The sequence below is a fragment of the Magallana gigas genome, chromosome 7, assembly GCF_963853765.1.
Source record: "Magallana gigas chromosome 7, xbMagGiga1.1, whole genome shotgun sequence".
Lineage (NCBI taxonomy): Eukaryota > Metazoa > Mollusca > Bivalvia > Ostreida > Ostreidae > Magallana > Magallana gigas.
The window spans coordinates 28,207,074-28,226,472 of NC_088859.1; the positions used below are offsets into that span (position 1 = coordinate 28,207,074).

The window sequence follows — 19,399 nt, forward strand, 5'->3', positions numbered from 1 at the left end:
GAGAAGATGGTTTTATTTTACACTTTCAGTTTTGCAGTTAAAATCGTGCCTTGTGTTTACAGTCTATTTCCTGGAATGTAGGAACTCGTAGTTAAATATAAGATCTAGACGTTTTTTTATTCAAAACTTTACCTTCGTTAATTGGCGGATTTATTACATACTTTGCAACGATAAAGAAAACACTCCAAATATATTCGCAGAGGTGACATTTGAAAGCTTTTGAAATACACGAGCGCATTTAGATACATTGTTCTCTTCAGCTGGTCGATGTATTTTGTCGAAATCTATCTATAACTAGGTGAAAGAAAAATGTACCTCACTGCGATCATACACAACTTCCAAAATACTAGTATGCGAAAGTCCAATGGGTCTTGTCCACACTTTACTTCACTTATTGAAAGAAACAACACAATACATGTATATCGCATTATAGAAGACCGCTAGATTTTATTTTGTTGTCACATAAAACAGAGCAGTATAGCATAACTGAAACACAATTGTGAATTATATGAAATGTTTAGGAATATCATTATTTGCTCCCTCGCAAAAATATAGACGGGATCAGGGGAATCCGTGGAAAATTAAATCTTATTTTATTCACGTTGTAAAATTATCAAAAAAGGACTTGAACACCCCACCCCGCCTAAATGTTCTCGATCCGTGTGTGTGCTGTATCAATAACTGTTGGGATTATAATCCAATTCTTTGACAAGAATAAAATAAGATAAAATATTTTTATTTCTTTTTCTTGGGGGGGGGGGGGTGTTTCAGCCAATATTTTTGACGCTAAATTTGCTCATCACACTCCCTTACACCGCCCGATAACTCGTATCATAATATGGAGTTTGACATAAAAGCTTTGCATGAACTCCTCCGATTTCTAACGAAGAAACCCCAGAGTCAAAATTAAGAACAGACGATACATACTGTATACAGGGAAATACCCCCCCCCCCCCCCCCCCCCCGTTTTATATTCGCCTCTTTATCCCTCGATGTCAACAGAGAAATTTAAGACAGGGCGAATTCCAAAGTCTCAAATAATCTTTGTGTAAACACAACTGGGTCGGAGAAATTCAAGATGGGACAAAACTGTTTTCAAGAGGCGAAAATTACACATGGCGAAATAACTCTATATACAGTATATGTACAAATAAAATACGTTTAATGTTTCCAATATACAAACAATTTTCGTCACAGACTTTTAGATTACCAAACAAATATTTAATACCTTGTATTAACATTAGAATTTAAAAGCCTAATGCTGTAATAACAGGGGTTAAATAATTTGCATTCTTAATATTTAACTTGCATTTATTTTTTTAGGCCCAGTTTTGGTGAGATAAAAGTTGCACTTAGTGAGAGCTAGAGGCAGAAATTGTTTTTGTTGCCAAATTAATTCAAGATGTGACATTGAACAAAGCCACTTGTTAAATTAAAGCGGGGCTTGAAAATATACTGATATATTTACATTTTCCAGTGTCTCTGCCTGTGATAACACTACGTATTGATTTTGTACTATATAACCCATAATACAAATGACGCCAAATTGAGGCGCCAGCGGGGTTTGCTTATTTACATTTAAATATTAAATCGTACGATGGCTTCAAATTATATAAATATAAGTAATAAGGAATCATTCTTTGAATATTATGTGGTGATAATTTCGGTCGGGGCGTGATCAAATCTATCATAAAGCCCTTCTGGCTTTATTGGATTTGATCACGCCGCGATCAAAATTATCACCTCATAATACTCAAAGATATAGGTATAAAGATTGCAGTAATCTGAGATTATGCGATATTACATATAGCCTTTATCATTCAATCATTTTGCCTTAGGTACATATAGCAGTTATATGAAGCATCAAAAGTTCATGCTTCATATAAACGTTTGTCTGATAGTCTGTCATGACTGGACACAAGGTCATTTCCTGATGGTCATTCCTCAGGGGTTTATTCAACAAAACTCATTTCAGAGTAATCAACCATTTTTATATACTAGTCAGATATATTTACCAAATACATTTACTGTAAGTATTTCATAAGAAAAACCCTCCTGTGTTATGCATATATACATGTATATGGATAAATAATCTTTCAAACTATGCAACCTATGTATATTATAAAGAAAACATACAATCATGTAATTATACAATTTTTAAGAATGAAAAGCAAATAAAACCATATGCGTATTTTGATATATAATTCAAATATTACTTATATCTCTAAATTATTACAACGTATGTAGTAAGCACTCAAAGCAAATAAACATGTTTATAGTAAAGATGATTAATTTTTCCCGCCCAAAATATCTTTTAAAAGTTGATAATTTTCTATTTTTTAAAGTATTCTTTTGCTTACGCTATTAGCAGAATGACAGTTTCAGTAAGTGTTTGATGAAAAAAATATATCAGTTTTATGCATGCAAATCACTGAACTTATACAACCGTTAATATGTAATCCCCACAAAATTTACTTCAGCCATGTTAATATATATATATATATATATATATATATATATATATATATATATATATATATATATATATATATATATATATATATATATATATATTTCATTAATTCATATTATGAGAGCCAGTGTAACTGTTACTGTAAATACTTGTACACTGTCACTGTGTTGGTGTTTTCTTGTCCCACATGAAGATTGTTATCATCATCAATACATAACCCACGGGGACATCTTATCCCTTGTTGTGGTGTGAGTAGTAGAGACAAGAAACGACCGTCCTGATCAATGATGTCAAGTGTAATATTGTTCAAAAAACCATTACAGACAATGATGTGACCAAGGAGATCAGTACAGATACCAATGGGCCAAAACCCTGATTTCTGACCTGTGTAGGAGAACCTGTGTTGTCCTGATTTATTCACCACCACTACATCATCTTTGTTTGTGTCTGATGTACAGCTATCACCATTGATGTTTTCTGTGATGTAGTGTGGATAATCATACAGTTCCTGTCCTTTGTTGCCCCTCTGTATGTTCTGTATTTCTTTTCCTGTCTTGTTGTACCTGGTGACTTTAGCCTCTCCATCCTTCCTCATCCCCACCAGTATGTCCCCGTCGATGTTGGAGGAGTGTATGCTGATTGGTGCCCAGTCTCCCGTTTTAATGAATTCAGTGATTGTATTACCCTGTTTTATCCTATTGATGACTTTGTTCTTTCTGTCAGTATAGATCAGATCCTCGTCCTGTGTGACTGTGTGGTAGCCATATCCACCATTAGTTTGTATCTTCTGTAGCTTATTCCCCTGTAGATCTGTTTGGACCAGGTTACCAAAATGATCACTGCCCCAGTGTCTACCTGATTTACCTAGTGATATATGATATACATTGTTAACACCTGGTACTTTGTACTCCCTGACCTTGGTGACTGAGGAAGACAGAGAAAGTGTTTGTTTCATGTCAGATTTCTCTCTGTCTTGTTTCCTCTGTTCCCCTGTATATTTTAACTGTGTAGAGGCAGTCTCCATGGGTTTTATTTTTCTGATCTCTGGTTTAGTGTTAGGAACAGTTACTCTACCCAGTAGTTTGGTGACATCTTCCTTACTGTATTGACCAGCAGTAAATACTGGAGAGACTGGTTTGGTCTCTGGTATGGGGTCTATTTTGAGATTCATTGTACCATCACATATCAAAGTCTGAAGAGTTTTAGAGGAGAGATAGCCATGAAACTTTTTTGTGAGTTCATCAAGATACGAATTGTAATCGTTATATTTTATTTCTTGGGAATAAAACAATTGGAGGAGATACTTTTCTTGTTCATTGACTTGTTTTATATTATCTGAAGTCACGGCATCCACCAATTTTTTTAGAGACTCAGCATCGTCCCTCATGGATGTGCGTATGCTCTTCATGATTCTCTTTATTTCTGTAGAATCTGTTTTTGTAGATTTAAGCAAATCCTGTGAAGTTGGGAGGAAATACTCTTCAATTTGTGTTATTTTATCTAAATAAATGGCACATTGTTCTGCGTACACTGTTTCCAAATCTATAAATGTGTGTCCACCATGGTCTTTGGTTGCACATTTTGAACATACAGGAACATAACATTGCTCACAAAACATGTCTACGTCTTTATTTACATGGGCTTGGCATTTAACTTCAGGAAGTTGTCTTTTGCGTTGTTGGTAAGAGACAACTTCATGGTTCTTGGTATCTGGACTCTTCTGATGTTCATCTCTGCATTGTTCACACATTGGTTGGTGACACTCATTGCAGTAAAACTGGCAGTTGTTCTCACAGTCTTCAGTACCACACACCAAATAGTGCTGGGCTGTGAATGGTATTTGGGATTTGGAGAATGCCATCTGTAAAGATCGTTAATGAAAAACAGTTTGATTATTAACAATAACATTCGTGATTCAAGTATTTTTCATGCAATTAAGTGAATCAAGAATTAAATAAACCACTGTTAACCGATGGACTCGTTCCTTGACAAAATTGCTAGGCATTCCAAGAATTTATTGGTGGTTTAATTTTATTTGATTTCGAGGGTACCTCTGAACAACTTCATTACTATTAATTGTATAATAAGGTCTTAAATCTATTTCTGTGCAAGGGTTTTATGTATAATAGGACCGTTTTCAGCAGACAAGCGAAACTGACACATATAAAGATATATTGTGAAGATGTGTTACATATAATATTATTAGTTACATGGTTTGTAGTTGACCTAATATGGTTTATACATGGTCAGTTAATTCCATATGGAATTCACTGACCATGTATAAACCAAATTAGGTCAACTACAAACTATGTAACGATTACCGGTATATCTTACCGACTGTCTTTTTTAATGACTGCTGTAAGCCAATGATTTTCTTACAGTTTAGCAGGAGGTAAGATATATCTATATGCTTGGATCCACTAAGTATAATTCCCTCTATTTTTAGGGAATTTATTGTTAATTCATAGTCGGTCGAAACCTTCAGCAACCTGACAAAAATCACGGACTGCACGAAATATTCATGATGATGCCAGACTCAAGTTCCCATAGAAAACTTAAATCTAACGTACTGATATACATTAACAATAATTTAGACATTTTTTCTTTTACTTTGTAAGATCAATTTATCAATATGTTAAAAGAAAGATGTAAATATAGACAGAAAATGCTTTCTTTAACGATTCACGCGCTGACGCAGGTTATGTTTTTCTGCAATATCGCCAGCTTTATATCCCGCACGAATCACCAAAAATCATTTTATTTTTTACAAATCAGTAGAAAGATAAACTGAAAAATTTTGTAAATATAAAAAAATAATGCACATATAACCCAATAATAGGGTGCATTTGCATTTGGCACTTAAAAATTAGCAAAATAGGCAATTCAATTGCAGTATCCCCATGCATTTTAGGCTCCTCCTTATGGCAGACTGCAAATAAATCAGCCGTTTTAAGTTATGTGCGTTTTACTGAGCAAGACCTAAGTCATCGCTCTTTTAGTATTTTTAGGTACTCCAGCTTTTTAATGAGCTACTAGTATATTACCCTCTACTGAAGTCAATAAATTCTGCACGCGTTAAAATATGTTTGTTTATGGAGTTGCCCTCTGTTTTAGAGTCTCACAAAATTAATTATCAAATTACGTTTCTGCATACTTTTTTACGTACTCGAAAGATAAAATTTTATATTATGCAACTGGGAATAAAAGAAAATTTTAATTTAATTTAATGTACATAACAGGAAAATCCCCGCCTGTCAGGTTTTTTTAATACTAAGAAACTGTGCATAGCTACAAAATACAAGAAAATTCCAAAATTAATGTCTCAACTTTTTTAAAGGGCTTGGTGGTTGTGGCCAGTTTAGAAAATTTTAATAACCTTCAAAAGAGCGTTTTGTGAAGATAAAAGTAAATGATAAAATTCCACAGCTAAAATATTTGGGTTTTTCTGTACTAAATGTGTGTTTATGACCATAATTAAGTGCCTTATGTCAAAGTTTAGGGCATATATGATGGTCGATTTGTTGACCATCCACTCATGCAACCAACTTTATTGATTGGTCGTCAGAACAGAAAAAAATAAAAAATAAAAATAATATGTGACATTTATGCCCACAGTTCTACCGGTACGTAGAAAAACTTATCATTCCCCATTTCATTGATTTTCAAATTTGTGTCCAGTCACATTATTTTTGATTAGGTTCTTTTCTCTATCCACTTTCGTTTCTGTCTTGTATACATTAAGAAGGAAATGCATGTATGGACACGTTAGCACTTGTGATTAAATATCTCATATCTTTAATATTACACATGGAAAATGGAGTTAAATTTGATTCTCAAATGCCTTACATGGTTTGACTATATAAATTGTACTTTCCATTGATAATACAAAAAGTTACCTGTGTAATGAACGACAATGCACACGAATGATATATTTGTATATACTTCGGAATGCAAGGTAAAGGATAAAGGTTTAAACGAGAATTCACGAGATTTGTAATTTACATAGTCTCGTTCAACCAGACGCTCGGCTGTCTCCGTAAATCTCCGACGGATATTTACGGAGACAGCCGAGCGTTTGGTTGAATGAGACTAGGTTAGAGAGAGAGAGAGAGAGAGAGAGAGAGAGAGAGAGAGAGAGAGAGAGAGAGAGAGATATTTTGCAATCTCTTACTTTTTATATTCCAATGAACTACATGTTATTCACTTGGTATTCGCATACATATTTACTTCATATGCTTTTTTCCGGGCCATAATAATTTATCATTTTTATTCCTGACAAAATGTGAACTTGTGTAACCTCTAGGGAGCCAACTTTCGATTTGTACAAGTATGCCGTATGTGTCTACTTTGTATCATAGTATTGTAGCTCTTGGAAATGTATACGTTACAATATAATTACCACTTAAAATATTTCATCACAATTAGATACTGAATTGTATGATTAGAATACTTCTGGTATCTATTATAACTTATTCTTAATATGATAGTGATTTAAATATTGTATAATCACATTTCTGGATCATGCATTTAAGGGTTAAGTAATTATTTAAAGAAATATTTTGCGATATTTACTGCATCCGTAAGTAACATAGGTATTATTGTTTGTTAAAAAAAGTGAAAAATCACTGTTGATATGAATATGACTGCAACAAAATTATGTGACATTAAAAAATATGTGTATGTATATTTTATAAGAATTTAATCAAATTGGTTGTTCGCCCCATTAACTTTCTTAACACCATTGTTCATATCCAATTGCATATAAATTATTTAGGGATGTCGGTACCTAGCTGAAATACTAGTAACGTCAACCATCCAAAAACATCTAAATTATAAAGATGGGGACCTAAGATGTTCATTTATTTCATTTTTGACCTATGCCACATGCCATTTTTGGAAATATGGGGTCCCAAACAGAGATGATAGTTTTCCAGCCATTATTGCTTAAATTTGGCATGAAAATTGATTATTTGAAGAAATCAAACAAATATTTACAGTTTGAACTATTATTTAATTATGATTTCAATACAGTATGAAGTTGAACACATGCAGTGACTTTAATATCCAAGTAAAAGTTTAAAAAACCTTGCATTACTGATGGCTTTAAATGCCAGTACATAATGAATACAACAGGAAATATTTACATTCAGTGTTTTATTTCCCCTTCTGTTTTGCATTGGAAATCTGCGATGTTCAGTTTTCTGTTTTTAAAATTCAATGTATATATCCCCAAATGTTTGTATTGGAAATCTGCGACGTTCAATTTTCTTTGAATACACTTCGCTAATTCATGCGCCATGAGCACAGATACAAACGTCTTCACATGTTTTGAGTATATTTATTTTTGAAAGATTAAATAAAACGTTCAATCTTAGTATAACCTATATGAAATGTACTTTAAAAATCAATCATCAATATATATCTTCTCCTTCATAAAAAAAGATTTTCCTCTACAAAGTTTCTGGCACAATAGTTTTTGTCGCGGAAGTTAACTACTAGTAAATGACATGTAAATATGGCTGGTCCATGTATGTTTCATATCCCTGACTAAGAGCGCAAATAGTGGCTTAATAGCGGCGAAACACAATATTTCAAATAAATAAATATAAGCATCGAATGCGCGGTATTCAATTTGTCTGCACCGCTTGGTGTATCATAGTGTCATGTTGTAAATTTTGAATTTACCGGGTGGCAGTAAATACAAAATTAATAAGCATTCAATGCTTAACACTTTGCTAATTCATGCGCCATGAGCACAGATACAAATGTCTTCACGTGTTTTGAGTATATTTATTTTTGTAAGGTTAAATAAAACTTAAATATATATTGTTTAAATAAAGAGGTTCGTTCTTCTGTTTTTGGGTAGCTATTTTGGGTCGCTTCTATTCAAGAAAATATGCATCATATATGGATTCTACTCATAAATTCAAATTTTATAATGCCAATTAAACTATCTTAAATAAAATAGTAAAGGAAAAATTACATATTAATTAACAGAGTTTAGTATGGGACTATATTTTGTGGCGGGAGGTTTTTAAGAAGAAAATGAACATTTCTCATAACTCAGTTGTTTTAGAGTACCGTCACTTTAGCTTCCTTACTTTCAGTGCAAACAAAATTTCCAGATATTTTGTGCACTAGGATATCTTCATTTTGTTACAAAAAACATAATTGTTCAATATTTCTATCGACACATATTGGCAAATTTAACTTATATTTCATAAAAGTCAAGGAAATATTCATCCCAATTTTTGCCTAAAATCAGCTTATTTCATGCCATATCTCAAACTTTACATAATAGACCCATACATTTTGTTTTATTTTCTGAAATTTTAAGATTTTTCTGACAAGTTTATCATAATTTGAGAAATTAAAGTTTGAGACTTTTAAATTTCATTACATGTTGAATCGGTAATGGATAAAAAATTATAGCGTTTTATCAGTGCAAAAAGGTCAAAATATCAATGAGTTGAAGAAATTGTAACATTTTTCTTTATGTGTTTTTATTTATCTTAAATAATATAGATTTATATTTGATACCATGGTTCATTCCGATTATAGAGAAAAGCAATTTATGTACAATGACGTCATATTAAATACACCGTAGTGCCAAATGAAGCATACAGACCCCAAAATTTTGTTTTGAATTTTGATAAAGCTATGTGTGTAGTTTTTTAAAAAATACTTTAGAAAAAAACGCAGGATCCAACGTCCTTAAGTCAATTTTTTTTTAAATATCAGATTTATTCATATTTTGATTTTTCAGTAGATTGTCAGACCGTACATGGGCATTTTACACGCCTTATCCACCCATCTTCTTCAATTTAACAATATATGATTAAATCATATTACAGAAGATATGATTTGTTTAGCTATAAACCATCATTTAGTAAAAATTTGGGTGTTTTCCTATATTTCTATATATAGAGCTCTTCTTCTAAAGGAGATTAATCCAGGCTAAAAATGGCCACATCCATGCAGCTTTTTTAAGGTTACAATGTAACAGTATTATTGATTTTTATTTATATTTCTAAGTTATTACTTATAATTAATCAGTTGAAGGTATATATTTACTTGAGAATATACCAGAAATCAAGACAGCAATATGCCATATACAACACAGTGGTTTTCGTTCATAATAATTTATTGTCAATGCCTTAGGGTATGACACCGCAAACACATGAAGGAAATGATTCTTTGGAAACAAAATTAACAAGTGTCAATAAATAAAGCTCCTATCATAAATTCGTTCAAACTCAAAAAATTATATACATTGTACTGTACATCACATTCAGCATAAGCACACATGTTTTTGACAAGAAACTAAAACACATACGTTGAAACTAATGTTTACTGTCAATAAATAAGGTTTCTAGTCCGGTCAACATGAATTAATAAATAGATAAAATAAACGATTAACATCAGTCAGTCATTTTCCAGTGAGAAACTAATTCTGCTCACGAACTCAAAGCACACAACTGACACGGTTCCAATAATTGTGAATTTCATCCTTGGAAGAATATTGAATGTTTATTTATCTTCTGTCTCGACGTAAGGAACCCGGCCTACACTGAGATCTACAGGGTTCTGTACCTGAGAAAACACACTACTTCCGGTCATGATGTCATCTGTCGTCTGCGGTTGGAATTGGTTCTGGTTGTTGGCACAGTTCCAAGATGGAAGTGGATGCGGGTACGGGTTCCAGTCCATTGCTTGGTAGTGATGATACGGATATCCGGCGTAATGCTGTGGCTGGGCTTCGAATGCAGAGACAAATGGATAACCTGGATATGGGTTCATCGCTGGTGGGCACTGGTAAGGTTGGAAAGCTGAGGGATATTCGTAAGTCGGGTACGCTGCATATGGATAGTAGCTGGAACTGGGGTAGTGCTGCTGATCTTCGTAATGATGGACTTCATACTGAAGATGTTGATTTGGAAGCTGTGGATACTGAGCAGACGGACAAAGTGGCTTTTGGTCTTCCGCGATCGATTGATGGATGACATTTCTAGCTGCTTTTCGGGCGATAGTTTTCATTACGTCTGCGTTGTTTCTCTTGTTCCATGCTGGGTTGTATCGTCTGGTGTGTCGCAAGACTTTCCCGGATTTCACAGGTCCCACGCTATGGTCGTCAAAGCTAGTGTCAGACAGAAAGGCAGGTACTTCTCTTGACTCGGTAAGACTCTCGTTGCAGGGCGCTGATATCAACTCGTCGCTGGCTGTAGAAGGCGGGGTAACACTGAGTGGGACAGCGTAGTTCGACTCTGGACTGAAGTTGCTGTATGCCTCGTCACTGTAAACACTTGACGAATTGTCCTCATCGTCTTCCGTGGTCCATGGAAACTCCTGGGTGCTGACGACTGGCTTTGGTTTCTTGGCAGGAATGTGGATTTCCGGGAATCCAATCTGAGCGTGGAGATCTTGAGCCCAGTGTCCTTCACGTGCCACAGGTGTGTCCTGAAGTTTGAAGCAGTTGATGGGCGCTTTGGAGATATCTACATGCCACAGGTTCCCATTGCTCTCTGGTTTGGAACATCGACCTCCTTTCACAAAGCAGGCGTTATGGGATAGGTTGTGTCGGACGGAGTCTTTCCAGCCTGTGTAGCTGCCCTTGAAGAAGGTGAACATCTCCTTCAGTTTGCTGATGATTCCGGTGAGTGTCAGGCTCTTCTCTGTGGTTGAGTTTATCGCATGGATGATCATTCCAGTGTAGGGATAGGGTGGTTTTGGATGGCGTTGATAGTTGGCATGGAATCGTATGGCACTTCTGCTTTTCTCTTTCGAAGGTTTCTTCTTCTTCTTCTTTTCTTGACCTTGCTTTGCATTTTCGTCCGGGCTGTTGGAAGCTGTCATAAAAAGTCTCTTAGCTGCCTCGTTCATGTCGAATTCACCTGTGCAGTTGAAGGGAACATTGTCACTCTGATCCTCGAAGACATCCTCACTCACCAACGCGTGTGTCACTGTAGGTTGTTGATAACATGTGTCCTCGGGGCACAAAGCGCCAGCAACTGTATTGGACGATGACCTCACAGCTTCAGAAGCAGACGATGAAGTAAGGAGGAAATAAGAAGCACTGTTTGCTGGGTCCAAAGTCACTGTTGAGACGTTGATACTGCACGAATCTTTATCTGTTGCGTTGTCTTCGTGAAGTTGCTGAGTGGCCGTGCATGGATTTGGCGAAGATGAAGATAAGTCGGGTGAAGCAGGGTTGATGTGTGAGGATTGCATAGCGATGAGCCTCTCTGCTTTTTCCTCGAAGTCAAGAGGCGAGGAGGGTTCTTCGTAACGTTGGTCCCCGGAAGAAACGGGAGAAAAGTTGCTGTACATTCTGAAAATAAAAAATAAAGTATAAGCAAGTTTTTCAAAAAATCTGAAAAATTGTGTGTTAGAGCTATTCTTAATTTGTGCAAATATAAGTGATTCTCCAAAACTGTTCGTATCAAATTGATAAAATTTGTTGGTTAGCAATTTGTTTGATAACGTTTATCGAAAATGTGTTGCTTAAATTGAATGGTTTTCTCTTTTTAATTATGATAATGCTTGTCCAAATTACGGATAAGCCCCCCCCCCTCTTCCCCGCTATTAAAAAACGATGCTACATGACTTTTTTATATTTAGTTTAAACATAAGTTGGACACAGGCAGAACCTTTGTATAGCCTTTTTTGTACGTAATAGATCACGTTACATAAATTTTACTTCTTTATAATAATTATGTTTCACTTTGCATTTTTGTTGGTGTTGAATTATAGCTATGATACATTTTTGCTAAAACATTCGAAGTGTTAACTTTATTTTAATTAATAATCATCTCTAATGATCAGTATCCATAATTTCAAGGATTGAATTTATAATTAATCTTAAAAATAAGGTTTAATTAATTAGAAATTATTTCCGTTCATTTAACATTGATAGTATTTGTTTTGGTTTTTTGTTTATCGGCACCGAAAGCGCATAACTTCATGACCAACAGGTTTTAAGCATGGTTTTCTTTTGTCGTAAATGATATTTCATTTTCCTTCGTTAGAGAAATTAAGCCATCTGATTAATAGCAATAAAACCCTTATTGTGAAAAATTGCTCTTTAGAAAATGAAAACGAGTGTTTGTGGTCATTTTCCAAATTTACTAAACCATAAAAATTAAATAAAAAGCCTTTAAAAAACACATTTTACTCCAATATATTTACACGTAGAATTTTTTCACGGCCTTAAATGAAGGATTGTTTAAAATACTTTAAAATAGGTGGATATGTGTAATCATTAAACGTTAATAAATCACTAAATCTCAAACAAGTCTCGCGGTGGATACAAATATTGATCATGGTCTTTGATGTTTATAACCGTTAGCAGCATATTTGTAAAGTATTCCACGTGCATACAAGTATATCTTTTTTTTAAGATCTATTTCTTAAATATACATAAATATATTAGAAAATGATTTTACTTATATGTATATTTATCATCAATATACATTTGATACCATGAATTTGCATAGAAAATGAGAATATTTACTTTCCTTCATTACAGAATTTATTTCAATCCATACATCTGTACAAGTTACAAATCTTCATATGTGATTATCATTAATATTGATTCACTAAAACGAATTAAGCACAGAATGCCCTCATCGTCGCAATATAAAAGTACGTCTAAAAGTATATGGGAGGTTTGCATAGCAAACATAAAAAGTACCCGGATGGTTATAATGTTATTCTTTGAAAAACTCCCTTAGGTGCATTATTTTTAATGTTTTTAATGTTTAATTCAAGTAGCTATAATTTTTTTTACACCGTATTGATGTACTTTTTTTACCTTTGCTGCTGTGGATTATTTCTCAGACGATGCTATTAAAAGCTACATTGATAGCGCGAACGATTTAAAATTCCTAATTTACGCCCACCCGGTGAATTTTAAATTTACAGCATGACAAAACGATTCAACGGTAAAAGTGCTACAGGTAACTCGGGTTTGATGAGGTTTTTTCGTTTAATCAGAAGAAAATAATTATAAATAAAATACTAGTATATCGGGTTTTTTTTTATATTTCTATATATTAATATCCAGTATCCTTGGTGTAACCTTTTTAATAAAAAAATTTTAAAATATTATTTTTTCAGTCACTAGCAGGAGTTACCTTTCCCTAGCCAGCTAATGCACAAGGACGACAAGCTATAAAATGGACAGACGGTAATTTAAAAATTAGTGGCACCTATCAAATGGATATCAAATGGAGAATGTTAAATAAATTCATTTGAGCTCGCATTTTGTCATGCTAAAAAAAACTTTTATTACGGATAATCACTTAAACAATAAAATGCTTCCTTTGGTGATTCATGATATTATGAAGGTGCCGACTTTGCAGGGAAAAATACATAACCTGTGTTAGCGGGTTAAATTTACATCTACCAAGAATTACTCCTTATATTTCTCACGGAAACTTATAGTTAATTCATAGCTCTGTTTAAACAGTCAGACGGAAATCTACACGCCCTTTATCGATTGGTCGAAATCTACAGCGACTGAAACTGACAAGAAACAGACAGGACTCAAATTTACACGCCCTGTTTATCGATTGGTCGTAACCTACAGCAACCTAAGAAATATCACGAACTGCACGAAATAATCAAAATGATGTTAGGATCAAAGTCTCACGGGAGCCGATTTGGCTGTTTAATTTTTGTTCATTAAAGAGGTTCGCTCCTCTTTTTTGGGTACATGTAACTATTTTACCTCTTATCTAAAAATTGTTTCTATTTGTTTATATATAGAACGCCAAATAAACCATATTGAATTTGTTAAAAGAAAAGTATATATTTACAGAGTTTGGTAAGTGACTATATTTTGTGGCGTAAGGTTTTCAAGAAGAAAATAAACATTTTTCATAACTCAAAATTTTAGAGTACTGTTACTTTAGCCTCCTAAATTTCAGCGCAAACTAAAGTTACTAAACTTCCAGAGAGTTTGGTTTGGTTTGAACATATTTTATTGTATATTTATTGGACACAAGTTCCATAACTTATTAAGCCCTCTCCCTACAAAATTGTTAACAAACATAACATAAGGCATAGTAAAAGGCCACATATTTAAAACAGATGCAATATATATCACATACATTACTAAAGTTGCTAATGGCACTATAAAATAGTTATAAAAATATTAAGTGTATTACATTACGAAAAACGTTCAGATTTTTTTTATGAAAAGGTGAACCATAGAGAACAAAGTTTCATTAACACTATCACTAATTGTAACATCGCCCCAGAGCAACACTATATATGACTATATTCAAATTTCGAATCTTAAAAACATTACTAAAAAGCTCGTTTCTGGCGCGTGCATACTTAGTACGGAGAGTTTGAGTAGGGTGATTTAACCATGCATCGGACAACTTTGTTTATAAATATACAAATAAATGTGCATGCGCTCATGTGTTGTTTCGTATATTCCTGAATTGGAACAAATGAACTTTATCATTATTAAGAATTTGACAGTCACATTGTCAAAGAAATAGCAATATAGACATCGTAAAATGACATCAAATACGCCATTATTGAAAATTTAGTTACGAAGATTTTACACTAAAGCATTATTTGAATGTTGTGCGTTTGATTGTGAATTAGTGAAAATGCACTCTCTGTCTAAAATAATTAGAAAGAAGTAAGTTTTGAAACAAAATTTGATTAAAATAAGTCCAAGAAATTTGAACAATTAATGTCAAGGTCATTATTGCACCATATGTTCATTTCACCATGGATCGGACAAAAGTTAACCATGCATCGGACAGTTTTCACTGCATGATTTTTTCTAATAATATGGATATTATGTGCCCATTCCTTGTGATATACTTTAAATGTGATGTAAAATATAAATTTAAAAAATAATTGATACAAACATTTTCCTCAAACCACTTAAAAATCGAGTTTTACGGACAAACCCTTTTTAGTCCAAAGTTCCTGTAGGAGCTGGCACGATAAAGAACCCCTTATGATAAATATTCCTTTAAACAGAAGCACTAGTCTAAATTCCTATATGTAGATTGAAGGACTTACATTAAAAGAAATATGAATTGCAATTGAATAAATTAATATTTCCGAACCTTTGTATTTTTGCATTAAAACCAGAAAATGTTGTTATTTTTAATCTCTACTGTACTGCTATAGCTGTCCGATGCTTGGTAAATATTGTCCGATCCATGGTGAAATAGTTCAACGCTTCATTAATTTGCTTTATTTTCTACATTTTTAACAATTTCACAATTTTTTCTTCAATAATTAAGCAAGGGGAAAACCTGCAACTTTTAAAACAAGTTTTATTTATATTTGGACGATATTTGATGCGTGAACAAAGGGAAAAATCCAAAGGTGTCCGATGCATGGTGAAATCACCCTACTACGATTTATTCATGTTGTTCTGAAAAACATTTTCGAATAATCTATCGATTTATTTTGGCATATTTAGCTTATATTTCGTAGAAGTCAAGTAAAAAAGAACCTCCGATTTTTGCCTAAAATTAGCTTATATCTCTTTTTTTTTTTTTGGATCTGACCCCCCTTTTTTTTTTACTTTTATATGAGACATTAAATGTATGTCTATTTGTATGAAAGTTGGCATTACTATTATTTTATGCGTTATATAATTTGATTACTCCAAATTTTTGTAACAATCTTTGCTGTTGTATTCATTATGCACTGGCATTTGAAGGCATCAGTAAAGCAAGGTTTTGTAAACTTTGACTTGGATATTACTTTTATAAGTCACTACATGTGTTCAACTTCATATTGAATTGGAATCATAACTAAATAGTTTTAACCATAAATATTTGTTTGATTTCTTCGAAATTTAAGCAATAATTCCAGGAAAATGACATATGACATATTTCCGAAAAATTGCATGTGACGTTTATACAATAAAAACTTTCTTTGATGATTCATGCGGGTTGTGAAGGTAGCGATCACAAGCAGTGTCCGAACCATTTGTATATGTATCATATACATGTATACAATAAAATATGTTCAAATCAAATCGAAGCATTTTATTGTTTACATTAACATCTGTCTTTCAAGAAATCGTTAAATTGGTTGTAAAAAGTAAAGAACTTTCTAAATTATTGTAAATGCACATCGGTTCGTTAGCTAAAAGAAACAGCTAAATTGTCTCCTACGGTAATTTGAGTCTGACATCATGAATATTTCTTACGTTGCAGAAGGTTTCGACCAATCGATAATAGGAGCTTGTAGATTTCAGATTTTACAGAGCTTTGAATCGCAATCGATTTTCGTTAGAAATAGAGGGAATCATTCTCGATTTGAATGTCGTCAGAAATATTAACCTTAGATTATCTTCCTTGGTTTTCAATTCAATTATTTGTTATCTATGTTTATGTGCATCATTACTTTCTTTTAATACAATTGAAAAAATGTTGAGATTTTTACTAGATTTTATATCAACATATAACCGTTGAGCTAACTAATACCCCCCCCCCCCTCCCGCAATTCTCGACCTATTTGTTGCACTGTTTGATAATTACAAACAATTCATATCATATAATTTTATTATAATTAATAGATATAAATATTGATATAAGTCATCAAATTACCATGTACAATAATCAACATCAAACTTTATTCGTTTTGTTTTTAGCATTTTGATATTTGACACATATATTATCAACAATAAAGATGGATATGTCTTATTGCAATTCATTTATTCTTACACATGAGACATGTGCACAGAGAAACGTTTTGTCTCAGTGACTAATTAGAGTTACCTCGCTTATCCCAAATGTAGAGAAAATGGAAATATATACCCATTATGCTCATATTATGTCTTATTCTTCCTTGGATCTCAAAGATGAATTATAATTTTGGTTATTCCCCACTATTAATACATAGTGAATTTGAACTTGTCTTAAAGAATAATTAAAACATTTATGAGTAGATACATACATTTACTACATAATCACGCAATGTTCATATATACATTTTGGAGAGGGTTTATTTAGGATTTGCCTGTTGCCTAATCCATTTGATTATTCAATAAAATATGTTTAAATTATATATATATATATTAAAGCAATATAAGCTGTATTTTTTAGAATTTTATTTTGGTGAAAAACATTTTAGTATGATAAGTCTGCACGTAACTTAAACTTTCATGATAAATAAGATTTTAACAAATAGTTAATTTTCGTCAAAAGGAAAAATCTTTTAAGGAATATATAGCAAATCAATTTTTGTACAGGACGACAATAATTCAATTTTGTTCCAATCAAGGCTTCTTAAGGGCTTTTTCCACAAAATATAGCTTACAGAAAAGCCATGATATATTTTGATATATTTTGTCATTTTAGTACAAAATAACATTTGCGTAAAAAAAAATATTTAAACATTTGCAGCTCATATTGCTTTAGAAGTTTGTATAACACAATCACAGCAAACAGCTTACGGCCGTCTACCCCGGTGTAAAATGGTTGTTCAAAAAATCGACCCGTTTCTGGTTTTTTATTTGTTAGTTAACTTACCAACGTAAAAGATAAAGTAAGTTATAAAGAAGTACCAGATGTTCTTACTTGACTTGTTTAAAATTAAAATATACGGTGCAAACACCAGTACATTCAAAACTTTCTTGTTCCTAAGGATAATACCCTATATCTCGGGTACAAGGGATATCGAAAAAGAATACGGATATATTCATTCCATGGCTAAAATGAATTAAGAGATATGTAATTATTATATTTCAGTTCACTTTATTTTCTTATTGGTATATTGTTTTTCGTGTGCGTAAAAAAAGGAATCTGCTTATTTGCCTACAAATTCTAGCAGCCCAAGGATACATTTTGAGGTACAACACTGTATGTTTGTAGTGTTAATAATTATGATAAGTCGGTGTGTGTCACCAAAATTAACGAAGGCAAACATGTAGTTATTTAATTTTATGAGTGAACTATGATTTAAAAATAGAACTCATTTATTTTTTTTTTTAAAGAAAATCAATTGAAACATATTCCGCATACGAGAGGGGGGGGGGAGGGGGGTCTGGCGTGAATTTGAAGCTTTAGTCATTTCTTCTTAATATTCTCACATTGGTTTAATATGGTTTTCAATATGCATTGCTTATGTTCTTTGTGTGTCTTTTTTTCATTTCTCATTAATTTACATTGAGAAGGTGTTTTGACAACAGAGCTGGGAGTGGGGGTGTTATGTGATCAGAGGATGTTATTTTAATGACACGTGCTACACACATTACAAATATTTACCTGCTCAAAATCAATAGTTTAGTTCAGTTATATATTTACTTTGAGGTGCACCGTTCATCAGTACAAATAAATACCTGCACGGGTCGGTTTACAGGAGAGTGTAACAGTAGGGTGAATATGATAACAACATCAATTAAATTTGCCTCGTTAACATTTGTATTAAAAAAAAATAATATATAAATAGTGCCTGTTTGGGAGGGTAACGGTTGAAATTGACACCGAGAAAACCACTGTCAACCGACGCAAAGCGGAGGTTGACAATGGTTTTCGAGGGGTGTCGATTTCAACTGTTATCCTCCCAAACAGGCACTATTTATTTTGTTATACTGAATGTCTTAATTTTTAAGAAAATTTTACTGCTTTATATAGGAATAACGTGAATTGTACAGCGAACCGTACGCGCATAATTTTCGCGCATGTAACAATGTTTAATGTTACCCGTTGCTAAGTGTGTTGCTAACGCTGAGGGTAATAGAACGGATTATGAACTGTGTCTTAACCAATCAGATTTCAGTATTTAACATGAAAGTATAACAATAATGATAATTATCAAAACTTTTTTTAAACAACCAGCTTTTAACAATTTACAATAACTTGGAAATTTTCTCCAAGATATAAGGCTTTATTTATATTATTAAAATTTATTTATATACCCTTTTTTGGCGATATACTT

The 19,399-nt window shown here is 33.0% G+C and overlaps 2 protein-coding genes across 2 annotated transcripts; both read right to left on the bottom strand.

Moving 5' to 3' along the window:
• Positions 1–2,187: 2,187 nt before the first annotated feature.
• LOC105342752 (tripartite motif-containing protein 2-like) lies at positions 2,188–6,469 on the bottom strand. Its single transcript, XM_034455465.2, has 2 exons — positions 6,370–6,469; positions 2,188–4,334 (listed from the first exon to the last, which is right to left on the bottom strand). The coding sequence occupies exon 2, from the start codon at positions 4,332–4,334 to the stop codon at positions 2,610–2,612; it is 1,725 nt and encodes a 574-aa protein (XP_034311356.2). The 5' UTR covers positions 6,370–6,469; the 3' UTR covers positions 2,188–2,609.
• Positions 6,470–9,633: 3,164 nt separating this feature from the next.
• Positions 9,634–11,808, bottom strand: LOC117684588 (forkhead box protein J3). The gene has a single exon (XM_034457334.2). The coding sequence runs from the start codon at positions 11,798–11,800 to the stop codon at positions 10,004–10,006; it is 1,797 nt and encodes a 598-aa protein (XP_034313225.2). The 5' UTR covers positions 11,801–11,808; the 3' UTR covers positions 9,634–10,003.
• Between the last annotated feature and the right edge of the window lie 7,591 nt (positions 11,809–19,399).

Excerpts from the sequence above, each read along its gene's own strand:
- LOC105342752 (XM_034455465.2), bottom strand. The coding sequence starts at position 4,334 with ATGGCATTCTCCAAATCCCAAATACCATTCACAGCCCAGCACTATTTG.
- LOC117684588 (XM_034457334.2), bottom strand. The coding sequence starts at position 11,800 with ATGTACAGCAACTTTTCTCCCGTTTCTTCCGGGGACCAACGTTACGAA.